Source organism: Apteryx rowi, unplaced genomic scaffold (genome assembly GCF_003343035.1).
Source record: "Apteryx rowi isolate R43461 unplaced genomic scaffold, aptRow1 scaffold_5, whole genome shotgun sequence".
Taxonomy (NCBI): Eukaryota; Metazoa; Chordata; class Aves; order Apterygiformes; family Apterygidae; genus Apteryx; species Apteryx rowi.
The window spans coordinates 1384222-1402899 of NW_020450760.1; the positions used below are offsets into that span (position 1 = coordinate 1384222).

The window sequence follows — 18678 nt, forward strand, 5'->3', positions numbered from 1 at the left end:
GTTTTTTGTGTTGGCAGTCTCCCCAAATAGTGGTGCCAAAACAACAGAGAACTGCTGTACTAGGGCAGGGGAGTGGATTACTTTAAGCTGCTGTTGCTGCCAAACTTTTTGTAGAGTGATACTTTGGCCTTGTATTTGTAAACTTTAAAATCATTTGAGTTAACATTAATTGCAATTTATATTTCTTTGCACCAATAATTAATAGCTTTCCAACTTGGCCATAGTATGATCTTCTCCAGTAGGAGAAGTTTGAGCTTTCCAGGAATGTTCTTTCCTTAGTACTTTTTCTGGAAAAGTGGCACCAACAAGAACAATAAATAGATCTTTATCTAGAACCCAAGCACTTGAATTGGCAAATACTGAACATCCTCCTAATGGCTTTCTGAATTGAGTAGTGAAAGAATCCCAAGGTCTGCATCTTGATTGATTTTTTTTTTTTTATCCAATAAAAACATTAGTGTATTTTCATAAAGGAGGACTCGCTTGTAGTTTATAAAAGTTCTTTTTATATGAAGAAACTGAGAAAACCTGTGGCACAGAGCCTAGGTTTCTGAAGTGTTGCAGTGTGCTATTTGAAGTAGAGGAAAGATTAGTGAAAATGGAAATGTGTTATACAGGACAAAGATGGACAATATTAGTAATTTTTGCTCATTTCTTACAGTGTTGGCAATGTCTGTAACTGGAACTGCAATGTGAGAGATGTATACATTAAACTATATTTTCACGAAGGTCTTGTTCAGAAGAGCCAGGCTTATTCTCCTACCACCATTATCATTCTGCCACAGATTGTAGTGGCAAGTTACCACTTTTCTGTTTCTTTTTAAATACATTATGGAACAAAGATTCAGTGTTGTCTCAAATTGTTTTGCGGGTTGTTTGGGGTTTTTTTTTTAAGGCCACAGTCAGGATTAGAATGACTGAATGCCTAACTACAAACCTGCAGAGATTCCCTAGCTTGTCTCTTGTGTAGACTGAATTCTAATGAATAGAGACCTCTGTTCAGAAATTTTAAATAATCCCATAAAACATGCAAATATATTCACCCTGTGAAAATACTTGTAGATATTGACAATGGCTTTTTCCCCTCTCTTCCTTAGACAGCTTGTTTCCGAGAAGAGAGAAATGTTTTAGTGAATGGAGATTGTCAGTGGATTACTACGTTGCACTATGCCTTTCAAGATGAGAACTATTTGGTATGTTTGATTCTTCAGCAAACAAAAGCATTCTGCTATGAAAGAACTTTATTTCTGGTAAATTTAAGGATATTGGTGCAATAAATCAGGCTACTTCATGCCTTGCAGCAGTGTTTTGACATTGTTTTTTCCCTTGAAGAAAAACTTCAGAGGACTGAAGGAGAGTGAGAAAGTCATGTCATACTATAGTATATTCAGGGTTAGTTAATCACCTTAAATTAATGAATCTACCCTTAAATAAAGTATATCATGCTTAAGCATTTTTTTTGTATAACTATGCTATAAACAAGTTTGAGATATGCTGATTTTGTGTAAGGACAAAATATTTTTATTTTACTTTAAACAATCAAAATGTCCTTTGAAGCAAGACTGTTAAAATGGCAAAGGTAATTTAACATTTTATTTAAAAAAACTGTGATTAAATTCATATTTGAAAAGTGGCAGAAAAAATAACAGCTTCCCTAAAAGCATTTAAATAAAATATGTAAATCAGCAGACTGGTCATCTCAGTAGTTTTTTGGGATTTAGCAACACTTGACAAAGAAAATACCCATATTTTAAAATGAAATTGTGATGATTATACTGTAAAATTGTTGGTAACTAGAACTGTAACATGCAAGCTGCATTTACCTTTGTCACAGAAGTCAGAAAAGTGCTGGTTAGGCCCTGACATACTACAGCAGACAAACATACAGCTTGCATGTGGTTACCTTGAGGCTAGCTTTGTGGACCTGTAGCACTGTAACACTGGCATAATTACAGTGTAAAAGTTCTCAAGTTCTTAATGCTTTCCAGATAGCACCACAGTAACATGTCATTGTTATAAATAAGAAAAAAGCCTGCTGATGACAACATACATATGGGTTCAGGAACCAAGCATAAGAAAGAGTTGGGAGATAATCAAACTTTCTCAGAGATGCTGGAACAAAACAAACAATTTTAAGAATGTGTCATGTTTAAAGTATTTTTAGAGTAACAAACACACTGTGGCTCAAATTAGCGATCAGGTCTTGGGCCCTCATTCAGTCAGTTTGCATTTAATTAGTGCTTTACTTTGTGACAGAGCCAGATTTTCTGCCCCTCAAAGTTTAGTTACCTGTGGCACTGCCTCTGAGGTGAAGATTGCTCGTATTTTGTTCCCCTCAGAAACAGCCTTCAAACTTGCATAAAAATAATTCAAGATGTCCTTAAATGTGGTATTTCCAAGTAGCTTCCATCTAAAAATGCTGCTACGCAAGAAAAAAATTTTAGCTGTAGTTACAGCAAGCAATAGTAGTAACAATATAGAGAGGAGTCTATGTTGCTAATACTGTTTTGCAAAAATCTGTTCCAAGCAAGTTATAGCAATATAATGCACCCCAAGTTCCCAAAGGCATTTTAGATGTTGAAGTTTCACCTGACAGCAGAATTTAGACATCTAACATCAAATTTAAGATCTGGTATCTAAGAAACCAACAACTACCTAGCAGCCGAAGTTAGGAGATTCCCAGCCTGCCTGAGTTCTGGTACTGCCTGTGCTGAGAATGCTGCCTTCTGTTTTGAACTGCTACTCAGCATTTCTCCCTTGTAAATGTCTGGCACTCATAGATAAAGTGTATCTGCATTTTATTCACTCTATTATAAATGATGCATGAAGAAAAAGTGGTGTTGACAAAACATATCAGGAAGTGGCTTTCATTTGGAAACCTGGGCAGAAGGGTCTCTTCTATAGTATCTTAGTGGTCAGATCACTTGTCCAGGGACTAAGAGATCTCTGTTCAGTCCTCTGCTCAGCTTGAAGAAGTTTATAACCACAGTTTTCCACATCTCAGGAAAGTTCTGCCATGTTGTAGACACCAAGCAGGTAGGGTTTACTTTTCAGCTTTGCTGCTGATCCTGGGTTACCTTGTAGAATGGAACGTAAGTGCAGGAGGAGAACAGGCAGCCAGGCTTGGTTCTCCGGCCTGGAGAGGACATCACTCCTCTGGAAGAGAAAGCTCTAGGTTCTGGTATCTGCTCCCAGTGATCTCTGTGCATTATAGCTGATGATTCTTAAATGCAAAACCATATCAGCTAACCCTGAAGCAGACACAGAACGTTGGTGTCTTTGCACACTGAGGGATTTGCCATCCTCCTTTGGCTGCATAATGAAAGACTTCCTAATGAGACACTTAGATAAAGAAAAGATGTTAAAGTAGACAAGTAGTAGCTGACATCAGAGAATCTAGAAATACCTGGGGGTTTTATTCCCTTTATTTAATCTTAGTAGAGCATGTGATAATGCAGAACTTAAATATAAGCACAAAACACAAAATTCTACAAAATGTAGACATTCTAGTGTTTCCTTTTCGAGTGAATTTCTTAAAAATGTATTAAAAATGGTTTGTAATTAAAAAGACCTGCATATATGCAACAATGATTCTTACAATATAGGCTGGTTCTAGCTCTCTTAACCTTGAATGTGAGAGAAAATACCATACTGTATCTCTTTTGAAACATGGCTGGTTTCTGTCTGTAGCTTCTTATTTCAGACATAATTATTGTGTATACAGCATGCTAACAAATGTTAAATTCTTGATAGGCTGTGCAATACTGGTTGATTTCAACATAAGTGAAGAAATTTGTATATAGATTAAGCTATAATTATAAATGTATGGAGAAGAATAACCAAAATGCATGCCTTTGGAGTGTGGTTTTTTTGTTTGTTTGTTTGTTTTTAAAACCACAAGATAGTAAGGAAATGATTAGTATTGCACTTTATCTTCCTTTGATTTCTATCTTCTTTAACTTGTTTTCTTTCTGGAAGATGAATCTGTGAAAAATTAGATGACTGCTTTGGAAAGTTATTTCCAGAATAAGGAAGGTTATTCCTAAAATCATATATCAAAGCATCTTGGGAAGCATGAAACAGAATGTCTCAAGACTGGTAGTAGGCTGTAAAGTCATTATACTTGGAGTCATGGTCTGGATTTCAGTGGTTGCTAAGAAGCAGCTAAAATATAATTGCTTTATTTTTATTTTTTTATATATTTTTTTATTTCCCACTGCTGTAGTGTCTTTGGCTTGACAGTGCTTCTGGATTGTTGGGACAACCCTAATGTATGGTGTCATCAACCTCCTCCTAGCTATGCTATGTAACCACCATGTGGCATGTGCCAAGATGAATGTTTTGAACATGTTGATGTGATGAGTCCCACTTTTGGAACTACTAATGATAATGAAGTGATACCAAAATTAGTTGTAGTAATGAAATGTTTATCTTTAGACTAAGTTAGATCAGTCTTACAAACACTTATTCTTTTCCAGAAGAGTTTCCAGTAAAATTTTAATCAAAATACTGTTCAGAGGAAGCTTGGGTTGTTGCTCCTTGCATCAATAAAGATAAATGTTTCCCTCAGCAAATGCTTAGCAAGTATCCTACATTTAAGTATGTGCTGTTTCTCAAAACTTTAACATCTGAAAATAGATATGCAAGGCAGGCAAAAAGCCACTTGCATAATAATAAGTTAAAACATTAATCCTCACTGTTTCTCATTCACAAAGTATTCTCTTCTATAGGTGGTATCAAGTATTTCCTGTTAATGAGAAATATAGCTCAAATATTCTTCAATAAATTAATATTTTTTAACTAGTTTATTTTCTTTCTGTCCCTTCTAAAAATTTTCAGTTTAAGGGTTAATAACCTGCATTTGTTTTGGTGAAAATAGATTGATTTTTGTCTTTGACACTAGTTAAGACAGAAGTAAACTGACCCTGTTTTGTTTTGCTGTTACCATATCTTATTTTTATATAATAAGAACTATGTGTTAATGTGTCATCTGTACTATGGTTATTAAAGGAATATTATATGCATTTACTGTAAATAAGCAAATAAAAGTAACAAAAAAGATTACCAATTTTGACTACTTTCCCCATGTTTAGAAAAAAATGTGGTGAAAGGTTTTATTCAGCACTAACTGATGAACTTTAATTTTCTTTACCAACTGTCTCTCAGTACTTCACTGCTTCATTTTTCCCTTTTCAGTATCTAGTGATGGACTACTATGTTGGTGGTGACTTACTGACACTTCTCAGTAAGTTTGAAGACAAGCTGCCTGAAGATATGGCTAGGTTCTACATTGGTGAAATGGTGCTTGCTATACATTCCATACATGAGCTGCATTATGTGCACAGGTAAAACACTGTCTCACTTGGGGGAAAAAATAGGTATACAGTTACATAAAACTAATCCTAAAGAAATTGTTACAAATACAAATGAGCACAGTAGCCACAGGCAAACTGCTGTGGGCACTTGCTTACAGTATAACAACTGTGTAAGTTTTTACCGAGTTGTGATGGATTCATTTTTAGAAGTGATTACATTTAGCTAACTAACCTTTTACTAAAGCTTTCATTTTTAATCAGGCTTCTTGACTTATTTCCAGTTCAGACAACATCACCTGATGAACGTTTATTTGCCTTTGTCCAAGACAGCTTAAAAGTTTGAGGCAGTTTGAATTCTCTGCAAATGTTTAGACATTATGCAAAGTTTTTCTACAGTAAACCCATGATCTCTTCAGTGCATCTATCTACCTGAGGTGGTCATCAAACAAAAATGTACATTTACTCTAACAAGTGGGCACATGCCTGTCTAATTGTCTGTTTCTGCCCACAGAATATATTTCCAGATCAGTCTCTGACAGTGTCCACCATCATGTTAACTTAGGTCACTTTCTGTGGCAGTTAAGAATATAACATTCCTTATGCTGTGGAAGAGGAAATGAGTCAGGAATGCAGCATACACTCTGTACGCTTCTCTGTTGGGTTGCCCCTTGGAGCGAGTTGTTTCAGAAGAGCTGTTAATGGTGCTAGGGAGGCATGCAGTAAACCTTTTGTCGCTGCAAGGATCTTGATCAAGTGAGAATTTCTATCCTTGATATGCTTTTCAGCTTTAACAACTACATGCCGTATGTCAATTAGAAAGCAAAATGATATTGGTCCTGGGAACCTTTGCAGTTGTCTCTTTATACTCTGACTTCATAGCTTGGCTTCAGTAAACAGGGAAGTTGCAAAATGCTGAGTGTGGGAGTAGTGATGTTTTCTTATTTAACTGAAAACTGCTTGTGGCCATATGAGCAGGTTCATGACAGGTCACTGAAATGCCAGCTCAGGACAAGTGGACTCTATACTAGTGTTGTATCTGACTTGGTAGATATATCCTGACCAAGCTTCTTTACCTCTCCATGCCTTTATTTCTGTATCTGTAAAATGAGGAGAGTTTTACTGATCTCTCATGAAATTCATGAGTGAAAACCAGTAGGTGAGATGATTTTATTTGCAATTAATATTTAAAAGGCACAGGGAATTCTAAAACAAAATACAGTGCTTTGATCTTTATTCCGTTCAGAATTTTATCACTGTTTCACCGATTAATATATACACATACACGCAGCGTATATAAATATATGTATATATACACACATATATTTTTACTTACACACACATACAAATATATATTTATGTAAAAACTGTAATAATCTTGTAAATAGATGTGGACAATATATGGAGGTTTTAAAGTGTTACAGACTTTTATAAGTATGCAAACATACATTGTTTTTTGAGATGAATGGAAGTTTAATAACTCAGCAGTTCCATAGGATGATTGAAAAGTTACAGAGTGTTTTATATATAAATGTATGTGCTAGGGATTAAGAGGTTTACATGTTTTGAGAATAAAAGATTGGTAGCCTTTTGTTGTGCAGTCTTACTAGAAACTGAACTGGGCCCTAGATGTTATACAGCACAGCTATTGCTATCCTTTGGTTGTTTATATGTCAGCTGTTGATATCTTAGTGGGGCAAATCATTTAGTTACATGTTAATTACACAAGTCAAATTTGGCTCAAGCACTTATTTAATGCTAAGGCCGCTTAAGTGCTTTGTATATGCATTTATCAAAAAAGCTGTCTTTTTTTCGGTATTTGTAAACTTAACGTAGGTAAAGTTATGGAAGAATTTGCAGGAAAGAACAGTAATACTGTCTGCAATGCTGTCTCTGACACCTGCCACAAACACATAACAAGGTGATTTGCTATCCTAAATAAGCATTAGTATTTGCTTTTGAACAGGTGGGGTGCTTTGATCTTTCCAGACTATGCAGCAGATGTGTCATTGCCAAATGGATAATAATGAAGCTACTGTATGTTGATTAGTATGTATTTGGGGTCCACTGAAAGCAAAAGCTCTAGATTCAGATGGGTTCACTGTCTGTGTGAGAGAAATTGAAGCATCAACAATCCATGCAAGAGAGTATATTGCTATTTTCATATTAATTGGTGGGACTGAATTTTGTTAACAAGTTCTTTCTTGTGCTTGAAAACATAAAATGCTGTAAATATTGACAGATTCAATATTATCACAAGTTTTATGTCCAAAGGCCTGGCTTGGCTATTGGCAGATTTGAGATAAGTCCGCACTGAATTAAGGGATACAAATCTGTTTGATATAGCATGCTCTTGTGTGAATGTGAGTTTTCAGCGGTGCACAGAAGACACATCTGCTCACAGAAAAGTTCAACCAGAGGCACCCTTGTACCCATTTCCAAGGAAGGTGATGTGACTAACTGAGCAATATAACTTTGCGCGGGGTTGAGTGAAGGTCCACTGTGGCAACAGGAGTGCGAGAGCAAAATGTGTTTTAGATAGATGAGGTATGAATGCCCAAGAAACTATTGTGTGGCACCTGGCATGGAGTAGCAGGAAGCATGATTGCTCTGGAGAGGATTTCAAGGACCTCTTTAAAGGCTTATTTGACCTGTTAGCTGTAGATAGGAAACAGTGGCGCTCAAAGATGAGGCATTAAGCCTTCAGAACAGAAACAGTGTTCCCTTGGGCAAGGGAGATCTGCATGTAAAGCAGAGATGTGTTGGATGCCATTGGCTCATGCATTGAGTGGTGTGGTTTAAAAAATAAAAGCTCTTGTTGAGCTTTTATAGTCTTCTGCCTCCACTAAGTTTGACTTGTAAAGATTGGACTTCAAGAGAATCATGACAATATCTAGAACTGAAATGTATGGAATAAATTTTACAGTGAAAAATTACTAATTAGTTTACTGGGAAAGCAAAGTGAGATGGCTTAATTTTCTGGGTTAGCAAGTATTGTTCCATATTGTAATAAGTAAGAAGGCACTTCATCTATCTTGACAGGCATAGATTAGCATTTAATATTTTTTTCCTAATACCCACTGAAGAACAGTATTAGTGAAGTTTCAATAATTAGTTTCAAAGCACTAGCCTTTAGTTTAAAAAAAAAAAAAAAAAGTAATTCAAGTTTGTTTTGGAAAAATGTATCAGATTAGCAGGATTTTTATACATATGAGGGGACACATCATTAAACCTGTTGCAGTGTTTTCTTTCATAAGTTTGCCCAAGTGTGACACTGTGGAATTTAGCAATTTAAAAAGCAGTCATCGTCAGCTTCCGCATCTGTGTAACAAGGTTTCTAAGAGCATGGTTTTTGATTTGTTCCTGGAAATTCTAGTCTCTTCCTCAAAAATTAAGCTAACGCTTTTGTACAAATTTCTCTCTCTCTCTCTTTTTTTGACCACATGTAGTGGCATTTGGGACTTCACATCTGAAAGGAAGCTCAGCATTTTGTGATGTAACAAGACCAGTGGGTTACATGTAAAGCACATGTGGTTTTAATTATTGATAATGCAAAGTTTTATTTAAATATATATGGTATCTTAAAACACAAAACCCGGACAAACACACATTTGTAGATTTGGTTATCTTAGGCCAGCTCAGATAGTCAGTGATATTTTGAAGTGGTGTGGTGATATGCTGACATGTTGGGAGTTTATCCTGTATGCTGATAGCTGAAGAAAGAGGAGGAGACAAGTAGAGGTTAACTTGTGAGACTGTGGGATGTTGTCCAACAAAACTAGTGCTCAACTGAGACAGTTCTGCCCTCTTGCTCTTCTCTCCTCCTTACCCTTTGTCTTCCCAACATATTGGCTAGGTGCTCTTAAAAGAATTTATGATATTTTGAGGCTGGTTTTTTTTTTTTTTTCCTGAGTTAGTGCTATCTTGTTAAATTGTCTGGATGTCTTAATCTCTCTTTAACCGATGCTTTTACCTGATGTGAAATTGAGTACCGAGTGGTGAAAGAAAATGCGATTAATTGGTGTACTAAATTCAATTAAGATGCTCTTCAGTAAGCCCTTTTTGGCTGCCTTGATGATATCAAAAATGATATTGAGTAATAAGCTACAGTGAAATGGAATTCTTAAATCATTTAGGCCATTTAGTAGCCTCAGCATGCTGAATACCATTTTATACCCTGCTATGTAGCACAGCTGTATGTGAAAGGAACTGAAGGTTTTGATATTAGAGATTTTCCAATGTTACTCTAGCCTACTGAAATTGCATTGCCCTGATTCCAGAGTAAGGGAAATTCAGTAGTTTCTAGAGTAATTGTTGCATGTACACCTCATGCCAAAGGGTTTTAGGTACCAGTAGAAGCTATGTATGTGCTATATAATAGTGTATGGAAAGACAGCCTTGACTAGCAGGGAAGGATACTGGCCAGCAGAAATGATAGACAAAATTTGGAGAAGAAGGAACAAATGTTCCCAGATCAGAAGTTAGAAGTTAGTTACTTGGCAAAAACATCAGATTGAAATAAATCACCGTTTCTCTTTTGTCTTTATTGCCCCTAAACAATATGTTGTGACACGCATAATCTCGAAATAATGTTGAAGAAGTGATCTACCTCTCCATTACGGTGCTATGACTCACCATAATTGTTCTGTTTGGTTATTTGACCATTCAGAGTTCAGTTTGGCTGATCTGAAAATCTGATGTAATCCAAGCCTGCAGTGTTGCAGGCAAAGTTTTAAGTTGGGAGGAGGGGATCATGTACAGAAAAAAAGTTTGCACCAATAGGTCTCCACCGTAAAAATTTCTTTTTATTCTGATGCAAGATTCATCTTCACAAGCAGAGCTAGTAATTTATATATTGAAATCTTTTCAATTCTTTCTGTTATAACAGAGACATAAAACCTGATAATGTTCTTTTGGACATGAACGGCCACATACGACTAGCAGACTTTGGATCCTGTCTGAAAATGAGTGAAGATGGCACAGTATGTATGAAGCAAATTTTAACAGAGTACTTAGTAATGGGGTCTTTTAAGTGAGTTCCTGGTCTTAAAAGCATTAGACATTGTCAGTGTGCAGCACTGAGATGATAGATTGTAAGCTTTTTGACGTGCTAAAAGTTGGGGGAAGTGTATAACACATTTTTTAAATGTTTTTGAAATATTTATCTACTGCTAACTTTTAAAGGTATCCTTTGCTATGCTTTTCAATCTTTTACCTTCTCTCCTACTAGCCATTTGAGTTTTCATGAGGTCTTTTCTTTGTAAAAAAATCTGAAGACCCTTTGTTAAAAGGGTACAAGTTTTGATGCTGTTGATGTGCTAGAATCACAGGTGACCAGGATCCCAACAGTCATGAAATACTTGAAGTGAAAGTCATCCAAAAAGAGGAGATAAGCAGCAGTTTGTTTCATATTCCAGGTGCCTTTTACAAAAGAAACAGCAAGGGTACAGTAATTGGCCACCTTGTGCACCAGGTTGGCTACATCGCTATAAGCTAAATTCCTTATCTTTTTTTTTTCTTTGCCTAGTTGGTGTATCCGGGGGGTGTAACAATCTTGCCAAAACATGGCATGCAGCATTATTCACCAATTTTGGCACAAGCTCATGTCTTGATGACATTCTGTGGTCATACAGCGCCTGTCAAGGATTTACCAGATTAAAATGCAGAATGAATTGGAAGGAGCCATAACAACTCTGCTGTGTAAATCCTCAGTACATATTCCTAGAGATTAGAGCTCTGCCACTGTCCTGAGGGTCGAGGCTTCACTACTCCTTGGCCATACGGAAATTCACTACCTTGCCCCTGTGTTACATCCTGTTGCACAATTACATAATAAACAATTTTTAATAAACCAGTTTTTGACACAACAAAAGTAGGGTGCTATTTGTCCAGGGACCTTGTTTTGTTATCTTCAAATGAAATTGTAAAACTCTGGCATAAAATTTGAGCTCCCTGCTTACACACTCTTCATTTCAACTTCTGGCAGACAAATGCAATTTTAAATATATAAACACACACAAAGACAAAACATTTTCTCCTCTTGTCTTTCTGTTTGCTCACAACAGGTATGACTATTTTGGGTTTTCTACTGTGTTCAGAATAAAACGTGTCAACAGATTTTATGTTGAAATAGACATGAACTTGGTCTTTGTCTTAACCTTTGTTACTTTCTTAATATATGATTTATTTTCTGCTATGATTTTATACATCTCTTCCCTTTTCAAAGCTAAGCATGTTTTGTTGTCTCCATTTACCAGAAATACTAGTATAGAATTAATAATTTCTCTGAGAAAACCTGAAAGCTTACCAATATGACATTTGTCTTATTTTTAAGGTACAGTCGTCAGTAGCAGTGGGTACTCCTGACTACATCTCTCCTGAGATACTGCAAGCAATGGAAGATGGAATGGGCAAATACGGGCCTGAATGTGACTGGTGGTCACTGGGTGTCTGCATGTATGAAATGCTTTATGGTGAAACACCCTTTTATGCAGAGTCATTAGTGGAAACCTATGGGAAGATTATGAATCATGAAGTAAGAAGTATTTTCAATCTATATGTATACACTGGGGAAACTGTTACCACTTAAAGATGTTCAAGTGATGGTAGTTCTTTGTTTTCTCACAGTGGTTGAGAACCATGCCTAATTGTGTAGGTTTATTAGTTCACTAATTAGGAATGCTTGCTTTTCTGAATTGCAGAAGTTGAATTCTCTCTTAAAATGAAACTTCAAATGGTGATTTTGTTTTTGCTGAAAAAAATCTAACAAATCTTCAAAAAATAGAAATTAAACCCAACTCTTAGGTACAATAATAGTTTCTTCTGGACTGTGCATGAAAAATGAAGTAATGTATTATTTACACAGCTGTGCACATTTGCTGTCACACTGATAATCAGTACAAAAAGGAAGTAGGCAAGTCAAGTGGTGTAGACTTAGCTGCATTAAGAACGTGAGGTCAGGGTGTTTGCCCAGGCGAGAAGTGACAGAAAAATGTTGAAACTTCTGGGTGTTTTGAACATTTGAGAATAAGAATAAACAAGTTCATGGTGTCCTTTTGAGAGTTTTATTAGGAGAATGGGCATATTCATCTTAGGTAACCAGAAGCTGTTGTGTAAAGTGTGTTGTTGTGTTTTCTTCCCCCTGAGATGAGTGCAATCTACAAGTGTTAACAATATTATGTTCTCACAGTGAAGCAGTGATGAATAAGACATGAAATCCTGCTAGATTCGAAACACTAGCAGTGATGGATATTCATCTCTTTTTTGCTTTAATTTCTTCAATGAACTGACTGGTGGCACACTTTTTTATTAAGTATATTGAACTTAATGTGACTAACCTAGTAATAACTCATGGCTACCTGGCTCTTAATCTACCAGTGAGGAAGCACTTGAAATTCTTGTCCTACAGTCTTAATAGTGTAATCTCATTTGGACACACAGTGAAAGTGATTTTATGTTTTTAATTGATTATTTTAAGATTAACCAGGATTATTCTGTCTTGGTCCCTAATTATCTCATTCTAAACTTGAAAATGATACTGCAAGCAATAAATATGTTATTGTGCCTTCTTGAGAAACCAGACCAAAAAAACCCTTCTTGGCTATACAGTAGAAGTAGTAGCAAGCTAAAATACAGAAAAAAGTTATCCCTATTTTATCTAGAGTAATTCTATATATTAGTGGCAACTATGTTTTTAGAATTTCTGTTTGTTGATGATGATATAAATCTTTGTCAAATCTAAATTACATTTTGATTAAAAAAACACAGATATTTAATGCATAAATTAGAAAAATGCAGCTTTATATGTAACAATGTTTGTGTGGAAATAGCAAGCATCATGGGTTTTTTAAGAGTTGAAATTAATGAAATCTCAGAGAGTAGTTCTTCAGCAAATCAGTGGATCTATTTGTAAGAATACCAGTGAGTATTTGCCTTTATTGCATGACCTTTAATATACTATAGAGTATCAGAATTCATGTATGTGTCTTAAAGATTTGCTTTTTCTTACAGAATTACTGTAATCCCAGCTAGGTTCAAACAGATCTGTATTAAAGGAATTGAGAAATGGTTACTTGTCTTCAAAATCCATTTTAGGACAAAAAGACTACCACTAAATGTATTGTATTGTGCTTTGCCACTGCTCACTGGAACTAGAACAATGTCTGTTTATTCATTTCCAATTTTGTTGATGTAATTTAGCACTTTCTTTTTGAAACCACTTGCAAATTGTGGAATGGGTCCCTTCTCTAAAAATATCTCACATTGCTTTGTTTCTGCTTTCTAGGAGCGATTTCAGTTTCCATCTCATGTTACAGATGTATCTGAAGAAGCAAAAGATCTTATTCAGCGACTTATCTGCAGTAGGGAACGTAGACTGGGACAGAATGGAATAGAGGATTTTAAGTCTCATGCATTTTTTGAAGGACTTAATTGGGATAACATCCGAAACCTAGAAGCGCCTTATATTCCAGATGTTAGCAGTCCTTCTGACACATCAAACTTTGACGTAGATGATGATGTATTAAGAAATCCAGTGAGTCTTTTAATAAAATATTAATAATACAAGTATGCAACCTTGCTGCACTGTAAGGTAGTAGTGAGAACTTGTTTCAAAGCAAATGAGTTTTTTTGGGTAGCTTTAATAAAAGGAGTAAGTAGAAAAATTGTTAACAAGTTGTGCTAGTAAAATAAGGGGTTTTGTTTTGTTTTTAATTCTAAAAGCCATGAAACTGGTTTCTGAGTCTAGCAAATTTAGTTGAACTTTCATAGGGATATGCACTGTGGTACAGTCTTACAACAGTGGACAGTATTTTTATTGCAGTCATAATGGTATGAATCCTCAAAGGCTCAGAGCTGGTCACAAGTGGAGCTGGTCTGAGAAATTTCAAAAGAACCATACCCCATCAAACTTTGGAATTGATCCATTTTTGCAAGTCTTACTGTTTAGAAAAGAAGCTCACAATTTCTGAATACTCAAAATAACATAAGGATGAAACAGTTTGTTTCAAATTTGAAATGACATGATTTGTTTATTTTAGCATTGAACAACATGGTCAGTCAAAATCAAAATGCATTTAGAAGGACAATTGTAATTTTCCGTTACAAGGAGCTTGTATTTTCATTTATTCATTATCAGAGGGGAATAAAATCTCTGGGCCTTCAAAAATACACATATGCTCACCATGCAGTTTGTAATTGCAGCTGTCCAGGTGAGATGAGCTCACATTGCTACTGCTACTACTTCAGTCCCTTAAGAACAAGGGGTTTGGTTTGGGAGGAGTGGCGACTCGTTTGTTTTTTTTGGTGTTTCCCTCCTCCATTTCTCTCTTGTAGTTTACAAACTGTTGTCAGGAAGAGGAGAGGGTTTTGTGCAATTTCTTTATCAGCTTGTACGCCAAGAAACAAGGAGCTTTTGACTTGATTTTTGATTACCTGTTTAACAGTAACTAAAATGCTAAAACAGAAGCACACGTTTTGATGCCATGTCACTTTAATACCTGGGGACTTGAAGTTTGGGGTTTTCTTTTAATGGTTGCATTGTGCTTTGAACTTGTCAAAATGCTGCCCTTCTAAGTGTTGGTTTGGGAAAAAGAGGCTCCTAAATTCAGGTCACTATGTTAAGTGACCTAATCTGTAATAAAGTTCCTTACAAGGACAATGAAAGGGTATAAAAGAAGAATGACTACCAATTGTGCATTGGTATGCAGTAAGGAAAGTCTTTCCCTCAGCTCTCTCTCTTTGACCATTGAGGCTAAGTCAAAAGCCTTTAGCTCCCTTGGATTCTCTTTGGGGTTTTCATGACTGTTGTTTTTATGCAGGAAGTGGTGCCACCAAGTTCTCATACAGGCTTTTCTGGATTGCATTTACCGTTCGTTGGGTTTACATACACAACTGATAGGTAAGCAAAGGGTATGTTGTTCTTTAGGCCTGTTTCCCAAATACACCTAATTCTAGAAAATCTCATTTTCATAAGTATGTGGAAAGGTTGATGTGTATGGATGTACCTCTCGATAAACCATCATCTCAGTTTTTAAAGTATCTGAACATATGTTGTTCAAGATTTAGATGCCTTTATATTTAATATTCTATCTGTTTGAAATGGATGAAATTTATGGGACTAGATGTGGCAATTGCAGGCAGGTACAAACTTGCTCTTCCTGCATTAAGAGCAGCTGAGAGTAAGTCTTGTCCGTGTTCCATGTCTGCCAGAAACAGTTTGTCCAGGGTTAGCTCATTGCCCTGATGCTCTGCTGATAAGCTAAGGTAATGTAACTTAGTGCTGCTCTAACGCTGGTTCATGATTTTCAGGTGCTTCTAAGCATGGACAGATGCAGCTCACTTTCTCCATCCTTGAAATGGAGGAGAGCTTCCCTCTGACCGCAAAGACCCCTCACTCATATTCTTGTGCCTCTGCTTTTGAGGTTATTTGGCCCTATTTGTTATTCCTTCATTCTCCTTTGCTGGAGTTTGTTACTGCCCATGATATTGCTGGCAGAAAGGGCCCAGTACACGCATCTCATCCTTTTCAGAATTAGATCATGCGGCTTAACTTAAATCCATCTTTGTCAGCACTTGAAACTAAACTCTTTGTTCTGTGCCTCAGCTCTTTCAGTGCAGGTACACCCTTCCATTCGGCTTGCTTTGCTGTCAGGTAGTAGCCTTTAGCATAGGGGAGTTAACATTTTTAATCATTCAAGCAATTTACAAAGTGAACATACATCAACATCATTGATGTCCTAAATGCATGTATCTTAATTCTATAGCAGCACACGCAGTATCTAGGGAATAATAACTATATCTACCTTGGCAGTTATCTCAACTGTAACAATTATTGTACTAATAGTTTGTGTAAATTTGAGGTGTGTATTTGGTGGAATCACAGCATGTCACTGCTACAGACTGCCATGAGTATTCATTAAAATGTTTTAACTTATGTATTTGGTTGCAGTTCTTTATCTGATAGAGGCTCTTTAAAGAGTGCAATGCAGTCTGACACTGTAACCAAAGATATGGATGCACAGCGTGACTTAAAGAACAGTTCACAAATAGAAGGTTATGAAAAGAAAATACGGAAATTGGAGCAAGAAAAGCAGGATTTGAACAGAAAACTGCAAGGTTAGTGGTGTATATTTGTGTGGATTCTTAGTTCTGCTCATTGGAAGGAATTGGAATGTATTTAGTTGAACATCTTTCCCCCCCCCCTTCCTTTTTTGAATTTAAGAATCTACACAGACAATGCAGAACCTCCAAGGTCCAGTGTGTGTTACAGTAAATACAAATCGTGATAAGGAAATAAAAAAATTAAATGAAGAAATTGAACGGTTGAAGAACAAATTAACAGGTAAGCCTCTCTGGTATGAATGGTTGTAATTAAAGACATGCAGTTTAATGTTACTAGTGGAAGCAAAATATATATAGTTTTTGCAGTGTATTTCTACTAAGCAGAAATAACATTCTAGAGTTGCTCAAGAAAAGAGGTTTTCTGAAGTCTTGCTCAATATTAAGAGGCATTTCAGTTTTTTTCAGATAAGCACTTACCTTTTTCTTTCATTTCCCTATCCTGATAGCATGTACTGGAGTGGAGAGTCTAGAGTACAAGGAATTGACTAGAAGAATTCAATTTTTATGTTATGTTCATTTCCATAAAAATCCCAGCAGATCCTGTTCTCTTCATCTTCCTTTTTTGGAGGCGTGTATTTTTGAAGGGGGTTTTGGGGGGGAAGATGTAAGAGATAGTGGGGAGAGAGGATTAGTTGCCCTTTAGTTACGTAAAGGGAAAGGTAGCTCCTCCCTTTTGTGTTTTTTTTTTTTTTTTTTTTTTTTTTTTTTTGTCTGGTGATACAGTAATTAGGAAGCATCACAGAAAATCAAATACTGGCATCTGTCCTGAGAGAACTGGCTCATCTGTATCACTGAAAATGTGTAGCTTGACAGTGCTATTACTTTATCCATGCAAACCTCCTATTAGTGTCCACTTTTTATGTGGGAATCTGTGAAAAACTAAATGGCAGTTTTGAATGCTAATGACTTGGCTCTGAGAGTTTTGTAGTGGCCTGTAGTATACCGTAAGTGAGTTCAGATGCTGAGCTGCTGTCTAAGCCCTCTCTCTGTTGTACTCCATTCATGTAATGCTCACCACTGTTTTTTAGATCAGTCAATATTTTTTTCCCTACCTCCAAGTTTCTAGTATTCTCTTAATTCATTGGCTTACTTTGTGTGTCACAGTCAGTTATCAGACACAACTCTTTTTTTTTTTCTTTTTTCCCACTACAGTTTGTGAATATGCCCCCTTCCAGGTGCATCTATTGCAGAATCAGTTTTGCTCTCCAAAGTAGATGACAAGAAAAGTTATTCTTGTATATTCTTCAACTAGATTGGAGTCAAAATAGTTAGATAATGGTGCTGCTTCTTCAGGTGGTTCAGGCTTATCCAACTCTTCAGCCTATGGTGTGCTGTTAAATGTAAACAATAGCAGTTTAGTGTGATTTAAAAAGAAATATCATTGGCTGATGTAAGATGGGGAAGGGTTTTAGCACAGCTTTGTACTAAAATGAGAAAAGGAGTGGTACTCTAATTACAGCAGTGCTAGGGATCTCTGAATATATAAGTCCTATTTCCTCTTCTGCCACAGACGTCAGTGGAACCTCGAGCAAGGCAGTTGTTCCCTATGCAATTTCTTCTTTATTTGTTTAAATGAAGAAATAATTAAAACCAAATGAAGAATGTAAGTTTAGTTTCTCACCAACTCTAAGGCTGAGTAGAGCTACATGAAGTTGGTTGATCTTTTGTGCTTAAAGTGATCATTTTAAGTCAAATTTTTTTAATTTTCTTCGAGACTGAAGGGAAAACTGGAAGGAGAATGTGGTGGCAGGAATGTGGGTGGTTGGGACTCCAGTCTGTCTCATGCAGAACAGTATTTCCTTCCCGTATTGTAAGCGCTTATGTACTCTAGGAAATAGTTCTTTTCTGTCTTGGTGGATGCACTAGTGATTATAGTCTTATGTGTCATATAATGAAAACTGTTTAAAAGTCAAATTATAGAACTAGAAATCAAATAACTCAAGTTTAATTCTATGTTGTCAAGAGCTAGAAATTGCATTCCTCACAAAACAAATTCCTGTGCTAAGGCGTTTTCACTTCAAAACATAGTCCCATACTAAGCTTTTTCACTTCAAGAGATAACTGTCTTTGACAGGAGGATTTTTTTTTTTTAATAAGTTGAGAAAGTTAAAATTATATGGAGCCTTCAATGCCCCCAAAGTACCTTAAGCTGTCTAAGATGGTGGCAATGGAGAAGACGACAAATTTAACAGTTGAGTTTCCTAGCCAAAGTGATGCCAGTTTGCTTGGGTAATGTTGCTTACTT

The 18678-nt window shown here is 36.2% G+C and overlaps 1 protein-coding gene across 12 annotated transcripts in view; it reads left to right on the forward strand.

Annotated features, from left to right (window-relative positions):
- Window positions 1-18678, forward strand: part of CDC42BPB (CDC42 binding protein kinase beta) — a 95864-nt gene that overhangs the window by 44232 nt on the left and 32954 nt on the right. For 11 of the 12 annotated variants that reach the window (XR_003255739.1, XM_026079405.1, XM_026079406.1 and 8 more), the window contains 8 exons: window positions 1098-1193; window positions 5197-5345; window positions 10201-10294; window positions 11647-11847; window positions 13597-13845; window positions 15131-15210; window positions 16261-16427; window positions 16534-16653. Coding sequence is in view for 11 of the 12 variants with exons in the window: in XM_026079405.1 (XP_025935190.1) it covers window positions 1098-1193; window positions 5197-5345; window positions 10201-10294; window positions 11647-11847; window positions 13597-13845; window positions 15131-15210; window positions 16261-16427; window positions 16534-16653 (1156 nt within the window). In the remaining variant the exon portion in view is untranslated. Of the gene's footprint in view, window positions 1-1097; window positions 1194-5196; window positions 5346-10200; window positions 10299-11646; window positions 11848-13596; window positions 13846-15130; window positions 15211-16260; window positions 16428-16533; window positions 16654-18678 lie in introns of those variants that run through there. The other variant, XM_026079416.1, reaches the window with a different exon arrangement.